This window comes from Balaenoptera physalus (genome assembly GCF_965194825.1).
Source record: "Balaenoptera physalus genome assembly, chromosome: 10".
Taxonomy (NCBI): Eukaryota; Metazoa; Chordata; class Mammalia; order Artiodactyla; family Balaenopteridae; genus Balaenoptera; species Balaenoptera physalus.
The window spans coordinates 64,396,135-64,415,602 of NC_138889.1; the positions used below are offsets into that span (position 1 = coordinate 64,396,135).

Here is a 19,468-nt window from a genome sequence, read left to right on the forward strand (position 1 = left end):
TCCGCCCCCTCGCATTGCAAACCCCGCCCTTCTGAAGGACTCTGGCGTGTCATAGGGGAAGACCTCTGGGGAGGCGGAGGCCCGCGGGGCGGGGGCGGAGCCTGAGGAAGAAAGGTCGAACCGGAGGGCAGAAGGAGGGACCTAAAGAGCGATGCGACTTAAAGAGGCAGGGAAAGACCGGAGGGCGGGGCTTAGGACAGAGATCCGGCTGAAAGAGAGACTAACGTGATAGGGGCGGGGTCACGGATCTTGGCGGTGCTGACAGTGGAAGAGGGGGCGTGGAAAGGGCGGAGATAACAAGAGGGTAGGCCTGAGGGGAGGAGTCGGTAGGTGGGCGGGGCCTGTGGAAAAGCAGAGCCCTAGAGAGGGCTGACGGCGAGAGGTCTAGTTCCTTTCTTGCACCATCTGCACGAACGGCTTGGATAGTACCCGGGCGATGACCGCCCCTCGTTGGCTCGCCAACACCTGCTGCCTCGTGATCCCTTGGGCACTATCGTTTTCAGTCAACCCAAGGAACATGGAGTAAGGTCCTCTTTGTCAGGCAGGATTCCAGATCAATTAAAACCAGTCTCAGCCCTCCAGGACCTCAGCCCTTATTGGTAGACAATTGCAACGTAGTGTAATTGCCATCGAGGAGCAGCACTTAGCGTGTTATGTGTGTCTAGAAGATGAGGGGAAAGAAGAGCGAAGGGGCCTAGGGAAGCCGTCCAGGAGGAGATGATGTCTGAGCAGTCTTGAGAAACAAGCAAGAGTAAGATTGAGAAATGGAAGTTTCAGATAAGGTCTGCAGTTTAGTTGCAAGTATTGTATCGATGTTAATTCCCCGGTTTTTATCACTGTGCTCTAGTTATATAGATGATAACAAGGGAACATGGGTAAGGAGTTTACAAGGACTTTTATACTATTTCTGCAACTTTTCTGTAAGCCTAAAATTAGTTCAAAAGGAAAAGTATTTAAAAAGAAAAAGAAATGGAAGTTTCAGCCCAAAGGATCAGCACATAACAAGGTGAGAAAGAATGGACAACATGTGGGAGGTACTCTGGAAACTATAATCAGTACAGCTTGTCTGGAGCCTAGGGAACATGCAGAGGAAACACTGTGAGATGAGGCTGAAGACACAAACAGAGGTCAGGTACCAGAGAGCTTTGCAGGCCGTGTTAAGGAGTTTAGATTTTTATCCTTGGGATAATAGAGAACTATAAAGAATTTTATGATCAGATTGATAAGGCCCAAATTAGAATAGGAAGGATGTAGAGAAATGGATATGTGGTTATTAGGTCACCAGGGCTTGATGACTGGATGAATATGAAAGGAAAATAAGAGGAAGGATTAAAAACTGATGCTTAGTTTATAGAAGTCAAACACAGGCAAAACTAAACTACAGGATTGAGAGCCAGGATAGTGATTACCCTTGGAAAAGCATTGACTGGAAGAGGACAGAGTGGGGCTCTTGAAGTGAGTGCTGGTTCATGACTGTGTTCACTTTGTGAAATTCATCAAGCTGTGTACTTAGGAAATATGTACTTTTCTATATGTATGTTCTGGTTACTATGCTGTGTAACAAATCATCCCAAACTTAATAGTGTAAAAAAGCAGCCATTTTTTTATGCTCACAGATTCTGGGAATTTGAACAAGACGTGGCAGGAATGGCTTGTCTCTGTTCCCTGATGTCTGGGACCTCATCTAGAAAGTTCAAACGTGTGGGGGGTGACTTGAGGCTGGTGGCTGGAATCATCTGGAGGCTTCTTCACTCACATGTCTGATGCTTGAGCTGGGACTGTCAAACAAAGTACAGACACCTGACTGCTTCTGTGGCTTGGGCTTCTCACAACGTGGCAGCTAGGTTCCAAGAGGGAGCATCCTGAGAGGGAGCTTCCAGACAGTGAGTGTTCAAAGAAAACCAGAAGGAAGCTGCATGGACTTTTATGATCTGGTCTCAGAAGTCACACAACATCATTCCTGCTATACTCTATTGACTGAACAGCCACAAGGAAGGAGCATCAAAGAATTTGTGACTATTTTTTAAAACTGCCACAATGTTATACAATAGTAATAATAATAAATACTGGGGCTAGGTATTTTGGCTGATAGGCCAGAGATAGGGATTATAAGAGAAAGAGCAGATGGGGGAAGAAAATGAGCTCAATTATGGAGCCAATGGGCTGAAGGTGACTGTGGAATATCTGATTGGGGACATCCAGACAGCAATTAGTGGTATAGATAGGTCTGGAGCTCAAAGAGAGTTCTTGAGAGACATTAGATGCAAAAGGAGATCCTGTGGGTGACCAAGATTGACCAGAGAGAGTTGGGAGGATGGAAAGAGAGGAAGGCCTAGGACAGAGTCCGAAAAAACACCAGAACAGGAGGGGTGGACACAGGGGCTTATGAAAGAGACTAAGAAGAAATAAGCAGAAAACCAAGACATTATGGTATCAATAGAAGCCATGGGAAAAGAGGATTTCAAAAAAATAAAATAAAATGTTGGAAACTATAGATGTTCCTTCCAAGAAACTCTCTGAAAACACAAATCTAGCCATATCACTTAACTGTGCAAAACATTTAATGAGTTCTTCATTGCATTTAGATAAAATCCTAGCTGTATAACATGACTGACAAAGCTCTCCCTGAGCTGTCCTCTGTCCACCATTCAGCCTCATCTTTTACCACTAGTCTCTCAGGTTCACTACAAAAACCAAGTGATGTTCCCCCAGTCACCCATGCTTTTTGAAATCTCTATGCCTTTGCATACTCTATACACTTTGCCTGAGTGCTCTTCACTCTTCCGTCTTATACTTGACTAACTCCTATTCATCCTACAGAACCCAGTCTCAATTAGGACCCTTTCTGTGTACTGTAATAACCCTCTGTGTACCCACCTAACAGAGTACCCATCAGACTGATGTGTAATTGCCTATCTACCTGATTCTTCCCCCCTACCAGACTGTGAGTTTCTGGAGGGCAAGGAATGTGTTTCATTCATCTTTTATCCCCAATACTTAGCACAATATTGGCCTGGCACATAGCAGGTGTTCTGATTATGACTTGTTGACTGAGAAAGATGATAATAGTGAAAGGGACATCAAGTTGAGGGAGAATTTTTAGGATTTTTTTGTTTGTTCTGGTATGGGAGGTTTAAGCATGTTCACAGAAAGGGAAAACTGAAAGAGGTTGAGGATCTAGAAAACACATGAAATAACGTGTGAGATCAGGCATGAGAGGTAACAAGAAGGGAATGAGGGCAAAAATGCCACAGGATGGCCCCCATCACACTCATCCAGCAGGAAGGAAGTAGATAGGGTGCAGGTAATGGAAACAGAGCTCATATGTGATGTGACAGGCATTCTTTGTCCCTGGAGACTAGTTCAGCACCTGACACAAATGAGCCATTCAGTGAATAGTTGTTCAATGAATAAAAAATGAGGTGCGAGCAGGGAACTTGCACAGGGTAAAACAGAATGAATTTCTGAGCCTACACTGGCACGCAGGTCTCCTGACTAGAGGGCCCCTGTGTAGTTCAACTTTGAGGAAGGCGGAGGGAGATGAGGCGTAGCCTAAACGTCTGAGGCATGCACCTCCACCATCTCCAGGGACCCCATTAGAGATGTTTAGTTGAGCAGGTGTAAGCCCAGGCCCTAGGAGACGGGGCGGAGCGCTGGAGCCACACTGCCTCCACCCCTTCAGTAGCAGCTGGCCCTGGTTGTGTTGCTAAGAGCTTCAGAAGCCAAAGACAGAGGAATCGCAGCTGGAGACCAAGGGCAGCTTGGCACTACCCCCACCTCCTGAAGCCACCTGCAGGCAGAGGCCCTGGATATCTTACACCCAGGCACCAGGCCACAGAACCATGAGCCAGGACAGCAAAGTGAAGACGACAGAGTCCAGCGGTTCTGCCCCACCCGAGGCCAGGTGAGAGATCCTGGTCCCCTGTGTAAGATCTGTCTGCCTCACTAGATGGAGCCTGGTCCTTCTTTGCTGCTCCCAGTCACAACCGCAGCACTGAACGGTGAATAGATGAAGCACAACTTCCCCTCTTGCCCACAGGAAGTGGCTGCCGGTCCTGGACCCATCTGGGGATTACTACTACTGGTGGTTGAACACTATGGCCTTCCCAGTAATGTATAACCTCATCATCATCGTGTGCAGGTTTGGCGCTATGGGAAGGGCCTTAAGCAGAGACCAGGGCTAAAGAGTGAGGCCCAGGAGAGGGGCGGGTCCCTTGCACGGGGCTGGTGTAGGGGCGGCGTCCATATGAGAGCCCAGCGCTTAATGCTCAGCGGCTGCAGGAGAACACCTAGCACACAGAGGGCGCCCTGAAGCCACTCCTTTCTGTCCCTGCCACGCAGAGCCTGCTTCCCCGACTTGCAGCGCTATTATCTGGTGGCCTGGTTGGTACTGGACTGCACGAGTGACCTGCTCTACCTACTGGACATCGTGGTGCGCTTTCACACGGGTCAGTGAGTCTCAGGACTGACGTTTCTTTCCATGTTCCCTTCCTAAAGAGAGCCTCTTAGTAACAAGAAAGTGAGCCCCTCCCTGACAGCACTTTCACATGCCTCTATGTTTACGGTATCCCTGTGCTCACCCCAGAAACCCTGGAGCAGGGTTAAGCCGGCCCCCACCCTGTCCCCGGTAACTGTCTCCCTGGCCTGCCCTGGCCTGCCCACCCTCAACCTCATTTCTGGAGCAGGCGGGTGCCCTGACTCCACCCCATATCTGACACCACCCACGGCGGCCCCCACTCCCCCCACCAGGATTCTTGGAACAGGGCATACTGGTGGTGGACAAGGGTAGGATCTCGAGTCGCTACGTTCGCACCTGGAGCTTCTTCTTGGACCTGGTTTCCCTGTTACCCACGGAAGTGGCCTACGTGAGTCTGGGTCCGCACACACCCACGCTGAGGCTGAACCGCTTTCTGCGGGTGGCCCGCCTCTTTGAGGCCTTTGACCGCATGGAGACCCGCACAGTTTACCCGAATGCCTTCCGCATCACCAAGCTGATGCTTTACGTTTTTGTTGTCATCCACTGGAACAGCTGCCTATACTTTGCCCTGTCCCGGTACCTGGGCTTCGGGCGTGACGCCTGGGTGTACCCCGACCCCGCTCAGCCTGGCTTTGAGCAGCTGCGGCGCCAGTACCTCTATAGCTTTTACTTCTCCACGCTGATCCTGACCACCGTGGGCGATACGCCGCTGCCAGACCGGGAGGAGGAGTACCTCTTCATGGTGGGAGACTTCCTACTGGCCGTCATGGGTTTCGCCACCATCATGGGTAGCATGAGCTCTGTCATCTACAACATGAACGCTGCAGATGCAGCCTTCTACCCAGACCACGCCCTGGTGAAGAAATACATGAAGCTGCATCACGTCAACCGCAGGCTGGAGCGGCGAGTCATTGACTGGTGAGGATGCTGGGGTTCCAGACCAGGACAGCGAGGGGTGTACTGGATAGAATCTGAGGAGGGTGGCTGGGTTCTTATCGCCTGGTGGGTCAGGCGGGGCATTCAGGGTGTGGCTCATTGGAGGGTTCACTGCGTGGGACTTGGAAAAGGGTTTCCTCCACTAATTGGACATGGACTTAGAGCGAGGGGTTGGGTAAAAGACTGACAGGGAGAGGAATTCATACACAAGGAAGGATAACCCAGAACCCAGGGAATGGGAACTGCCACCACCTGGTAGGACTCAGAAGGTCCTGGAAGAGGTAAGAGGGAAAAGCAATACTCCTCAGGGGATGGCCACCAACAAGATGGTTGACTATGTCGTGGAGTCCATACTGTAGGCTGAACAAAGGGAAGTGTCACCAAGTTGAGCAGAGGATCGCTAAAGAAGATGGGGCTTGGTGACTGAAGTAGATATCGGTGATACGGTACAAGACATCACTGAATGGTGGGTGAGTAGAGCCTGACAAGAGCTAAAGGGTATCCTAGTCACTCTTCACTGGTGGAGGCTTCCAGGCCCTGGGTGAGGGAGAAGCTGTCAAAACATATCTCTGACCAGCAGATAGTGCATTAAAGATGTTTATCAACCAACTGTCAAGTATTCCCATGACCCCTGTGAGAACTCAGTGTGGTTGGGTTCTTGGCTGAGGCTGAGCTGAGAGCCCTGATGGAAGACGTAGAGGGAGGCATGTAGCGGGCTGGTGAGGACTGATGATGTACCTTGCCCCCAGGTACCAGCACCTGCAGATCAACAAGAAGATGACCAATGAGGTAGCCATCTTACAGCACTTGCCCGAGCAGTTGAGGGCAGAAGTGGCCGTGTCTGTACACCTGCCTACTCTGAGCCGGGTGCAGATCTTCCAGAACTGTGAGGCCAGCCTGCTGGAGGAGCTGGTGCTGAAGCTGCAGCCCCAGACCTACTCACCAGGCGAATATGTCTGCCGCAAGGGGGACATCGGCCGAGAGATGTACATCATCCGAGAGGGTCAGCTGGCTGTGGTAGCCGATGATGGTGTCACTCAGTATGCTGTGCTTGGTGCAGGGCTCTACTTTGGGGAGATCAGCATCATCAACATCAAAGGTGGGCACGCCATCATTCGTTCCGGAGACAGGGCTAGGGGAGGGGAATGGGGACAGCAGAACCCCGTGCTGAGACCAGGTGGTACTTCAGAGCCTACAGATTAAGGACACCTGGCCCTTGCCTGAGTCACTAGAGGGCTCAAGAGAGAAGCAGGACAAGGAGGGTCTGTTCCCTGAGAAGAGGCTGAGCCAAGGTCAATGAGCAGGGTGGGTCCTTGGAAGAGAGAGTAGACCTGCTCTGTGGATAACCACCCAAGGCACCAACAGATCAGTGGAAAGTGCAGAGATAATAACAATCAATAATAATAATAATAATGGCTAATATTTATTGCATGCTTACTACATGCCTTGTTCAAAGTTCTCCACATGTACCAACTCATCAAATTCTCACAGCAGCTCTATAAAGTAGCTACTATTATCCCCATTTTAAAGGTAAGGAAATTAGAGCACAGAGAGTTTGGGGAACTTGTCTAAGGTCACACAGGTAATAAGTATACACTCCTGGGATCAGTACAAGAAACAAATTTCTTATAGCCAACTGGAAAGGAAGGTAGAAGGAAGGAATTCCTATTTACTGCATCAACTCCAGTCCAGGCCAGGTACTGCACACTGGCTCATTTGTTCCTCTTATCAGCCCGTGCAGTAGGAGTTGTTATACCTAATCACAGGTAAAGACACTGAGGCCACAGGAGATGGGAAAGACTGAAAAGGGGGTGAGAGCACTGGGTGTGCTCTCAGTCTGGGGATCCCACTCTCCAGTTGTCCTAAATGCCTCACATCTTCCTCCAAGGACCCCCTCAAGACCCACATCTTGTATGTCGTTGGCCACTGTTTACCTGACTTTGGACAAGTCACTTCCCTCTTTTAGGCCTCAGTTTCCTCACCTACCCAAAAGAGGGATGATATTAAAAACCCAGAGAGTTATTTGGGAGGATTAAATGGGCTATGAGTGAGGCAACCAGTGCAATGCCTGGCGCATAGCAAGAGTTCAACAAACGGTAGTTCCCTTGCCCCTTCTAAGGTCCTTCTACCTCTGAGACGTTGCAGCATTCAGACGAACCTACCTTCCCACCCACCACCCACCAATATCTTTCTAAAATGCAGACGACACCATACAGTTCTCCTGCTTAAAATATTTCAATAGTTTCTCACTGTCCTCAACATAAGGTCTGGACTCCTTGCCAGGGCTACGAGACCAGCATGACCTGGCTCTCTCCATCTCTCCTACTCTCCTCACACCCTGACCTTCAGCCTCCCTGGACAGCTTACTGTATTCTGTAACCACCTAACCCTTTCCTAAGTCCATCCCTCCGCTCACATTCCTCCCTCTGCCTAGCTGCCCTCCCCACCCGCTCCCCTAGTTACCTCCTACTCAGTCCAGGCATCAGTTCCTCCGGGCCTCCCTAAATTCTCTGCCTTACAGCTTGTCAGGGGCTCTTTGCCTGTCTTCCCATAGTACCAGATGCACATCTACGCTGCATTGGCTGTACTGTTACATAACTATCCCCTTAAACGTCTAAGTCCTCTAGACTGTGAACTCTTGGAGGCAGGTCACTGATACCCACCCAGCACAGGGCCCAGTCCCTACCCAGTACTTTACTGGATGAAAGAATTAATGAGGCAGGAAGAGAGGCTCAGAAGCACAAATGTGGAGGTGGGGGTCCTGGTTCAGGAGGGAAATGCCCTCTCACGCCCACCCTGACTATCCTCCCACATGTCTGCCCGTGGCCACAGGGAACATGTCTGGGAACCGCCGTACAGCCAACATCAAGAGTCTAGGTTATTCGGATCTGTTCTGCTTGAGCAAGGAGGACCTGCAGGAAGTGCTGAGCGAGTATCCACAGGCCCAGGCCGTCATGGAGGAAAAGGGCCGTGAGATCCTGCTCAAAATGAACAAGTTGGACGTAAATGCCGAGGCAGCTGAGATCGCCCTACAGGAGGCCACGGAGGCCCGGCTGCGAGGCCTCGACCAGCAACTCGATGATCTGCAGACCAAGTTCGCGCGACTCCTGGCTGAGCTGGAGTCCAGTGCACTCAAGATCGCCTATCGTGTCGAGCGGCTGGAGTGGCAGACTCGGGAGTGGCCAATGCCTGAGGAACTGGCCGAGGCCGACGATGAGGGCGAAACTGGGGAGGGAACGTCCAAGGATGCAGAGGGCAGAGCTGGCCAGGAGGGACCCCCAAGCCCAGAGTGACCCCATGGCTATTCCCCAGACCCCCACCACCAAGTGCATCCAGAGTTACAGGAAAGCCTGCCTGCAGAAACTCTGCCATCCTGTCTGCTAGGTTACAGAGATGGGAGTGAATTGGGTATGTAGATGCACCACCTAGAGATGCAGGAGTATAGCACACATTTATCCCCTGCTCACCCAGCACACACACACACACGCACACACACACACCTATTTGCATATATCTACACTGGCCGTGAGACTGTGAAATCCATATAAAATGCTCTGGAGTTCCCCTTCTCAGAGCACACGTGCTTTCTCACATACATATGTCTTATACCCACATCATATATGCACATTCAGTCATGCACCTCATAAACACACATATACCAAGAATCACACATCAGTACACACAGATGCTTTCCACAGGTTTGCACACACTTGTGAACACACAAAAGGACTCCCATAACCCTCTTGTTCCAAGATATCTTTTAAATGCCCCTCCATATGGGAGGTTCACAAGTGTACCCTGCAAGTAGCACTTCAATAAATATTTGCTTCCTCACTAAGCATTTATGGGGCTGATGGGAAAAAGCAAAGCCAATATGGTCCAGGATGAATTCTGTCTGAATTCTCGGTTACAGGGGCAAGGGGCACAGGCTGTGTAGAGTTGGTGGGTTGGATTCAAAGAGGCGGAAGTACCTGATGAATCAAGAAGCACTGAGCCAAGGCAAAGCAGGCTTATGCGTCACACTGCTGTAAGTGTGCACACGTTTTCATAGACACATTCACATATACACACTGACCATTGCATCTCACAGCAGAGTTTGTGCCCTCAACCTCATGAGCTCTGAAGGGTTTGATCTAGCTTAGTAAGCCAGAGGAAATACCTCTGCTCCTTTTTCCTTCCTTTGGTTCAGCCCTGGAACCTGAGGCCAGGGCTACCTTGCTCTTGGGACTGATTCCAAGGGGAGAATAGTTCCCAGGACTACTCAGCTGGCCCTGTCCTACCATGCTGGTTCTCAGAGCTGGCCTTTGTCCTGTCAGAAACCCAGCCCTCCTTCTCTATACATTCCAAGATATAGGGTGGAGAATAGAGACTAGGTGGGGTGGAATATCATGACTGGGGACAACTGGAGATGAGTGTTTGGGGAGTTTTGGAGAAACTTTTACATACTTAGAAGAAGGTCTGCACGTTTGGGGCAGAAGAGGTGTTATAGGGTCTGTGGAGCAGAGTCAGGTGTCATCTCTGAATCAGATTCCCCCTTGCCACAACTCTAGCTCCTCCAAGGCCTGGCAAGTCTTTGGGTGTAGGCTGTGCCAGGTGGTATTTTAAAATGTGCCTAGAATTTAATTTATCAACATCAAACTGATAAATTTATATTACACTGACTGAGTGATGACACACTCAGAGATCAATGCCATTGAAAGAAGAATTTATCACTTACAGTCCTCAACAGGAGGTGGCACACTGTGTCATGCAGGGCCACATGGGGAAGCACCAGCGTTGGTCAGGAGGCAGAAGGAACAAGAAGAAAACATGGGTAAAAGAACCTTTATTTCTATAGTGGTAGCAAGTTTTTAGGTGGGGACATCCCCTATTAGGTAGGAAGCGAAACACAGTTTGGGGTCTTGTGGTTGAAGTGTTTGTAATATGATTTTCAAGCATCCATGAAAGTCAGATCACAGGGGAGATGTAAACAACTTTGGTCATTAATTTTCTCGTGATTTCAAGATGTTGAATCATCAGTTACAGAATATCAAGAATGATTATTACAGGTAGTACAAAAGAATGTAGGGTAGGGCCCCCAGTGCTGTGAGGGCAGGATGTGTAGGGAGCATCTGCTAATGTGTTGTCATGGAGACATTCCCCCGAGCTGTTGGGGTCCTCTAAGCTGATCAACCTTTTAGATATGATGCAGGACTCAGACATGAAGGACTTGAAACAAAACTTTTTCAAATAGCCATAGAAACTGAGGCTGTGGCTGGAGCCAGGGTGTCAAGAGAGATTATGAGGGCCACTGCACATTAAGTCATTTTAAAATGTGTGGTTATTTTTTGATAGCCTCCTCACAAATTATGAGATCCATTGGATTGTCACTGTCTGTCTTGATTATCACTGTATCCTCAGAGCCAAAACTGTGCCTGGCATATGGTAGGTACCTAAATATATATTTGGCAACCAAAGAGATGGGAGTCGAAGCAGGTAAAGGCCCAACATTGGAGGAAGACGTGTGTCAATTTCTCAAGAGGTTTTCCTACCATCTCTACCTTCAAATCATGTTGAGCTAGAATGGGTGGGTATGTAATGAAGGCCTTTTTAGTGGTTCCTGATGGATTTGGGGTGCTGAGAATAAGCTTTTCATTGATAAGGTGTACACCTGTCCCAAGAGAAGACTCTCTTAGAACAGGTGGCCCTGCCACCCCATAGAATCCTGGTCTACAGCACCAGGAGGGTAATAACTGGCCATCTTGCCTCTCTTGGATGCAGAAACAAAATTCTTCTGGAGTCAGCTGTGCATCTTGCTCTGCCTCTGCTTTTCCAGGATGAGGAGATCAAATTCCTCCTGGTAGAGCCACCACACCACAAGACATCTTGAATATCAGCAATACCATGCTGGGGTCCTCTAGTTGTGGAGTGACTTCTGTGTGGAAGACAATGTTTTGACAACTTGGGATCAAGCTGCATAGAGTTGAGTCAGGATGGGCAGAAGGGAACACAATTTTAAGTTCCTGGAATCACAACAACAAAACAACAACAAAAATAATCTTTTAGCCCAAAGAATATTATTTACTGTGTGTCAATTGCTAGGCTAAGTATTTATATATGTGGCAAGAAACTTCACTGAGATATTCATTTGGGTTTTGTTCATTTTATCCCTCCTCTCATCATAAGAAAGCACCTAAATCTTTGTATCCCCTTGACTTAAAGCTTTTTGAATTGCAGCATCAAAACTAGAAATTTCCAAAATGGGAAAAGAATTTGAAAAAGAATAGATACATGAATATGTATAACTGAATCACTTTCCTGTACACCTGAAACTAATACAGCATTGTTAATCTACTATACCCCAATATAAAATAAAAAGTTAAAAGCATATATAAATTTTCAGAAACTCTCTGCCCTAGCTTTTGTTTGTGAAAATCAGAGCTCCGAGGTTTTCACAAAAATTCACCTAGGGGTGAATTGTGCCCGATTGTCTGCGAGGACTGAGAATTGAGGAAGCAGAAGCTTATGGACTTCTGAGGAAGGAGATTCCCCAAGACTAAGAAAAAGAATGGGATTCTTCAGCACTTTATTAGTTTTCTTATGCTGCTGTAACATATTGCCCCAAATTTAGCAGCTTTAAACAGCACCCATTTATTATCTCACAGTTCTGGAGAAGTAACACCAGAGGGCAAAGACAATGGAAGTCAAAATTCTACCTATCACAGGGTTTCTGGGAAGGAAAGCAGCCTGGACCCCACTTTCACCCCAGGCCCAGAATAGGGAACACTAAGAATTGAGTCTTTGGAAACTGGAGAAAGATCACCTTGCCCCAGCTCACACTGGAGCCTCAGATCAGCACCCTTAGGGGGAGACAGGCTTGAGCGAGGTGCATACCTTCATAACCAACATGGTCTGACTGCCAGAGACCCTCCCCCTCTCCAGCTATTCTGTCCAACATAAAACTCCCAGGGACTTTTATAAGACCCTAAATTTGGAGGAAGAGAGAATGGAAAGAAAGTCACAAAACACAAGTGAGATTAAATCTTCTGTAAGGTAGGTGGTTAAACACTTAGATGAGAATTGTCTGATTTAGAGAATCAAGGAAATGTCCAATTTTTTAACACACTGTTACGGAATCACTTATAACTGCTCTATATAAATTATCTCATTTGGAAATTTAAATTAGCAATATTAGGAAATTTAACTGATTTTATGCTCATTTTTCCAAATCAGGAAACAAGCCCATGGAGCAACTAAAAATATTACATATGATTTATTGTAAAGCTATTTTATGCCAGGTCCTGGGCTAAGTGCATTGTCTCAGTTAATCTTTACAACTATGAGAAAGATGCTCTTATTTCCCCATTTTGAAATGAGGAAACCAAGGCTCTGGGAGATTAGATAACTTGCCCAGTATCACAGGGCCCCTAAGTCACATGGAAAGAAACCGAGGTCTGTCTTACTGTTTCTTTTAGGGAGATAAGAAAAGGGACTACCTCAGCTTGAGGTCAAGGCCAGGCAAGCTCCTTCTTTTCTTGAGAATGACTGTTGCAAGCTGTAATGGTGGTAACAAGTAGTACCCAGAGGAGAAGGAGCCAGTGGTGCAGAGCAAAACCTGTGAATCACCAGCAAGCCTGCCCAGTGTGCTGAAGTGTGATCTCAGGGCTACTGCCAAAGACAACGGACCACCCACTGCTCTGGAGAAGAGCTGCCAATTCCAGCTCTCTGCCCGCACACATGCAGCTGTGGGAGGAGGGCAGGTGTGGGGGAGTCACCGCCAGATTTCTACAGGGGTGTCAAAACTGTTCAAGGCCCCTCCTGCTGAGAGCCCAGCTGCTTCTGGCTTACCTCTTCTCCCTCCCGCAGTATCTAGGGCCTCACCCACTTCCCTCCTTGGGTCACTAACCTCAGGACACCTTGGCCTGGCTAAGATTTGAGATGTACACTCCTCCTCAGTGTTCCCAGTTAGCTATTCCCCCCACAGAAGCTTCTTTGGCCCATCGTACTTCACCTTTTCCTTTCTGACAGTTTGGTTGCTAGCCCCAAAGAGAGATAGAAATAAAGTGTCAAGCTTGGGAGGAAATCCCATTCATAGCGAGACAGGCCATCCAGCCCAGGGAAGATCTGGTGCAGACACTAGGAGCCAGGAGCAGGAGGCAAGGTCGGTGGATTCTAGCTTGGGGCTGAAGCTAGGGTTTGGCTTGACGCTTGGATCAGAAATGGATGGGCTAGCTGGACTGGAGATGGGGTCAGGGCATGGCCCAAGTCAGGGCAGGTATTAGGCTGGCCTAAAAGCACAACAGATAAGAAAGAGTTTGGAGCCAATCATGTGCTTGTAGGCCAGTCAGAGTCAGAGTTTAGTTCTGAAACATTGCTTACTGGCTGGGGGACTCTTCACCTCCTACAAAATCATTCAAGATTGTTGAAAGCAGTGCTTGGGGAATTAAAATGTAAATGAGATAAGAAATGTAAACTGTCTACCAGTGCCTGACAGATAGCAAATGCTTAATGATGAATAATAGCTATGGCCATTACTCCTATCCCTCTAGCAGCTTATGCCTTTGAGGACCCTGAGGAGCACGGGTTGTGCAGCCCTGCTTGGCCCTGGGCCCTGGGGCTGTGCTGGCAATGCCAGGTCTGGCCAGCAGAGGGCGCAGGGCTCTCCTTTCCTCCCTTCCTTCCAGCTCCCTCCCAGGCCTTCGGATTGCATTGCCTTGCAAAGCTGGGAGAATTCCCCAGGGAGAAATGGAATCTTAGAGACAGAATCGGGGTCTCGACTGGTTTATGAAAAAACTTATTCAGATGTTTTAACAAACACTAAAATGCAGCAGTGGTGATGCTGAGAGACATTAGCTGTGCCAAGTCAGAGCCCAAGGCACCTGGTGGGGTCTACACTATGGAATGGCTGGGATCATTCAAGACTCCCCTACCCGAGAGCTTGAAAACTCCTGTGCTTTTTACGCAGAATGCATGGGCCCTCTCTGTGTATGGCATTGCCTTTCTGGTTTCGGTACCTTGGCCTGTTGCCCTCTGCCTTGCCCTTCACCAGTAGGTTTCACAGGGCCCCAGAGGCTCAAATGTATTCCTGGAAGCCCTCTATCCATTTGACTTCCTGGGTGAGCCTTCCTATGGCCATTTTAGCCCTCAAGTGAGGCCCTGACCTGGGGGATCCAGGCCTGTCTTGGCCTACCTGTGAGAGAGCCACATCTGAAGCCAAATGTAACCCTCCAGCGGGAGCCAGCCCCCAATGCTCTCCCCAGCATAAGGCCAGCCTCTGGAGGGCTGCCCCTGGCCCTGGTTTCTTTCCTCTGGCCAACATCCCTGCCTGCTCTGGCTCCAGGCGTGTGTCTTCTCAGCCTATTCCCTCTGTGTTGAATTATGCCAAGAGAAGGGGCTTCTGTGTGGGCAGGGAGTGCATGGGCAGGAGCTCAGCACAGAAGAATAGTGGCAAGACGGGAATAAAGACACAGACCCACTAGAGAATGGACTTGAGGATATGGGGAGGGGGAAGAGTAAGATGTGACAAAGTGAGTGAGTGGCATGGACATATATACACTACCAAACGTAAAATAGATCGCTAGTGGGAAGCAACCGCATAGCACAGGGAGATCAACTCGGTGCTTTGTGACCACCTAGAGGAGGGGGATAGGGAGGGCAGGAGGGAGGGAGATGCAAGAGGGAAGAGATATGGGAACATATGTATATGTATAACTGATTCACTTTGTTATAAAGCAGAAACTAACACACCATTGTAAAGCAATTATACTCCAATAAAGATGTTAAAAAAAAAAAAAGAATTTCTGCACATCACAGAAATGCCGAGAAAAGAAGGCCTTGAACGGGGAGGGGAAGAGGCAACCTGATCAGCCACAGGGGGAGGGGCTGAGCCAGTGGGCAAGCTGGCACCCCAAGGACTAAATGACTGGTTCCCCTCCTAGCCCTGGATCCCAGCTGCATGTGTGTCAGGGCCAGGGGTGTGGAGGCAGAGCGTGTTCATGACCCTCACACCGCCGTGTGTGAGCACTGGGCTTCCCAAGGAAAGTGCTGATGTTCTGTGGACCTGCAAGCTAGCTGGAAATCGGTCCTACCTTATAAAGCGGGTTATGTGGCTGTGCATTCGGCACTGTGTGCGCCTCTCTTTCGTTCTTTCCCTTGCACGTTTACTGACATGTTGTTTAAACATTCCCCTCTTATCTCAATTGTGATATGGAATATTGAAAGAAGGATCATGTGCCCACCTCGGGCAGTAGCGTGGGTGACTGAGACTTCCCCGAGGCAAAGGGAGATTGTTCTAAGCCACAAGAGTCAAGCGAGGTGGGCCAGCACCCCCTGCAAGACACACACCACACACACACAGAGGCACCAAACACCAAAAAACTGACAACATTGACAGGTCAAGGCCTGAGTCAGAAAGGCAGCTTCCCTGAGGACTGAACCTGGCCCTACTGCAGGACCTCATGCACTCGCTTCCTTGACCTCTTAGGTTTCTGACTTGTTCTGGAACAAGGGTCCAAGTCTCTGTCCTCTGGCATTGACTTTGCATTTCCCTCCTTGCTCTCATCTAAAATTCCCCTGTTTCCTGGCCCTAAGCAATCCCATTCTCTCCAAATGTTGGCTTAACTCTGGCATGGATGGAATTTCCTGATTTTGAGAAACGAGCTTTGACCCTCTTAGCAGTGCGTTTTCATCCCTCCTCCTCCGTCCTCTGATCATGGTATGTCCCCTTTCCCCACTGTATCTATGACTTGGTTTTTTTTCCTCTTTACAAACCATCTTCTTGAAACAGTTTATACCCACCGTCTCCTGGTCCTCACCTCCCATCACCCAACTGCACTTAGTTAGAGGGGAGAATATGAGCAAGGTACGCGGATGATGAACAATATGGAAAGCACCATGAAACAATAAACAACTCAAGGTTCCTTGAGCATAAAGAAAAGATAGAAATGAGAGTAGTGTGGGGAGTGGTTTGAGAAAATGTTGGAGAAAAGGACAGACACCAGACCCTTGAAATATAGACAGGCAAAATGGCAATTACAAGACACGTAATTGTAAGAATTACTGTAATGAGAGATACAGGTGTTACAGAAGTACATGGGTTAAGAGGCACCTAACCCAGATGTGTGGGGCTAAGGAAAGCTTCTCAGAGGAGTTTCGTCCTCTGTAACTCCTTTCCCAACATCAGCAAACTGCTATATCCTCAACTTTGAACACCCTCTCAACTCCCATGTTAACTAAAACCAGCCATCCCCTAAAGATAGCATATCCTTCACAGAAAGGGGTGGCTTCTCATCCTCTCATAATACATGTACACAGATTTGGGAATCCTCTGCCCTCACCAATGCTGCTTCTTTACTCTCAATAGACCTCTGCTCTTTGACACTTGTATGTTCATTGTGCTACCCTCTTCCCTTCCTTATTGCTGATGACCCCCAACCTTCTAAAGCCTACTTATTACTCATTTAAACTTTGTCACCTACCTCATAGTTCTGTCTTCTCCATGTCCAGCTGAGATTTTGTGGCCCATCATTTCATGCTTGTCCCTTTGTTGTCCATCCCACCCATCTGGTAAAATCTCAACTTAGGAGGAACTGAACCATCAACATTCTCCATGCTTGCATCCAACTGTCTGGGCTCTGCTGGAGAAACTGATACCACTAGAAATTCACAGTCACCAACTCTTAAGTGGGTCCTCAAAACTTTCCTGATTATCTTACTACATTCCTCAGATGTCCACTTTCCCTTTCCCATTATATACAGTTTTCTTAAACCATCTTGACTCCTAAAATTTCAGTCCTATACACACACACACATACATATGCACACCACTCACTGTAAACAGACCTCCAATTTCATAGAGAAACCAGAAACTATCAGAAAACAGCTCTCCACCAAATCTAACACCTACTGTCTTAAGCTACAGATCAAGGTGCTATGATAAAAGAGAGAAAAAATTGTAGAGCCTTAAGATTGTAGTTTCTTTCTTTTTCATACAAGAGAACCAGAGGTGGCAAAATGACTTGAGCATGTAGGAGACCCAGGCTCCTTCCATCTTGTCACTCTGCCATCCCTAATGTGTGAGGGATGCACACTTCACTGCATGACTGAAAGTGGCTTATCCACATCCACAGTCAACCTGCAAGAAAAGTCAACGAGGAAGAGAGAGTTCACTCTTTTCCTTTAAGGACTTGATCTGGAAGCTGCACTTATGACTTCCATCCACAGCCACTGTCTAGAATGTAGTCATTAAGCCACACTTAGCTGCAAAAAAAAAAAAAGTCTAGGAAATATACTTGTTATCTGGTTGCCATGACATTTTCATCTATATACTTGTTATCTGGTTGCCATGACATTTTCATCTATAATTATTCTCTTCTACTAACTTCTTACAATTGAATCTGTACTCCCATCAAAAGCTAGAACCCTCCACACATGCACTGGGTTCCATACTTCCCTACCTTTTCTCAGGAACCTTGCATTAGTGTCTCCGTCTCTGTCTCTGTCTCTCTCTTGTATCTTCAGTCTTTTCTACACTTTGCAGTAATTCCATCTGCCCCTAAAAATGTTCTAGTTCTTCCATCTTAAAATCTTTCATTCCACATCCCCCTCTAGTTACTACCCTCTTTCCTTTCCTTAATAACTATTCTTTAAAAAGACTTGTCTAACCAAGGGGGGAAAGTGGGGGGGGTGGTTTGCTGTGATGAATTGGGAGATTGTGATTGACATGTATACACTAATATGTATAAAATGGATAACTAATAAGAACCTGCTGTATAAAAAAATAAATAAAACAAAATTCAAAAAAAAACCCTTGTCTAAAGTCACTTGCTCCACTTTCTCCCGTGACATTCAGTGTTCAGTACATCTGATCTGTCTTCTGTCTCTAGGACCTCACCAAAATGGCTCTTTCTGTGGCCAAGGACCTCCAGGTCCCTGAATTCAGAGAACATTTCTCATCCTTGTTTTCTTGGTCCAGGAGCAGTATTCGATTCCATTCAGTATGTCTCTTTTTGCTTTCATGATGCCTTGCTCCCCTTGTTCTCCTTTCACCCCTCTATATGCTCCTTCTTGGTCTCTTTTGCAGACTGGTCTTTCTCTATCCAGCCTTTAAATAATGGTCTTTTCCAGACTTCTGACCTGGTTCCTCATTTCTCCTTATTCAACATACTCTCATTAATTCTATGGTTTATTTTACTTCCTATACAACCTGCTTATTCAGCTTCCTACTGGAATTCCTGCTTAGATGTCTAATAGGCATCTGAAACTTTACTTATCCAAAATGGACCAGATTCCCTGGTGGGAGCTGCTGTCTGATAGCTACTATTTTCTCTATGAAGTGGGAGGCCGTGTTACTTGTTGTGACTGAAGGATGGTATGTGTGTGTGTGTGTGTGTGTGTGTGTGTGTGTGTGTGCTTGTACATATGGGCTGTCATCAGGGTAAGAGATGAAATAAGAGATTTTGTAAGTCAAGAAAATTTGAAAAAAATATTTTGTAAAATGAGAAAAAGAAGGTGACCAGAGAAACAATAAAACTTATACTGGGAAGCAGCGTACTAGGAGCACCTGAATTCTGACTTCCCAAATCCCTGGCTTTGAATTGTGGCTTTTTTCAACTAGTAGCTTTGTGGCTTTGGGCAAGTTACTAATACTGTCTCTGAGCCAGTTTGTTTATTTAAAATAGTGATCAATAATATTGTGCCCAAATTTGTAGTTCTTTGTGAGGATTAAAGATAATATGCTAGGAACCTAGTAGGTGATTATCAAACAGTTCCTATGCAGTTCCCAGTTGGTCCCGTTCCTTAAGTTGCTCTCCACACCAGCTGCCACTACAATATTTCCAAGTCTTTCTAAAATTTAACAAATTTCCAATGCCCTCACTTCTTCCTTGCATGGCTTGCAAGGGTCTGCATTTGCTACCTCCTAAGATGAGAGGTGTGTTATTTTCTATTGCTATGGTAACAAATTATCATGAATTTGGTAGCTTAAAAACATCCATTTATTAGCTCACAGGCAGTATGGCTGGGTTCTTTGCTCAGGGAGGATATCACCAAGCAGAAGTCAGGATGCCAGCCAGACTA

The 19,468-nt window shown here is 47.4% G+C and overlaps 1 protein-coding gene across 1 annotated transcript; it reads left to right on the top strand.

The window, feature by feature from the left end:
- The first annotated feature begins 17 nt into the window (after window positions 1-17).
- On the top strand, window positions 18-17,192 carry CNGA4 (cyclic nucleotide gated channel subunit alpha 4). The gene is made up of 6 exons (XM_082411399.1): window positions 18-3,904; window positions 4,040-4,141; window positions 4,342-4,448; window positions 4,750-5,395; window positions 6,163-6,512; window positions 8,246-17,192. The coding sequence occupies exons 1-6, from the start codon at window positions 3,843-3,845 to the stop codon at window positions 8,704-8,706; spliced, it is 1,728 nt and encodes a 575-aa protein (XP_082267525.1). The 5' UTR covers window positions 18-3,842; the 3' UTR covers window positions 8,707-17,192.
- Window positions 17,193-19,468: the final 2,276 nt, after the last annotated feature.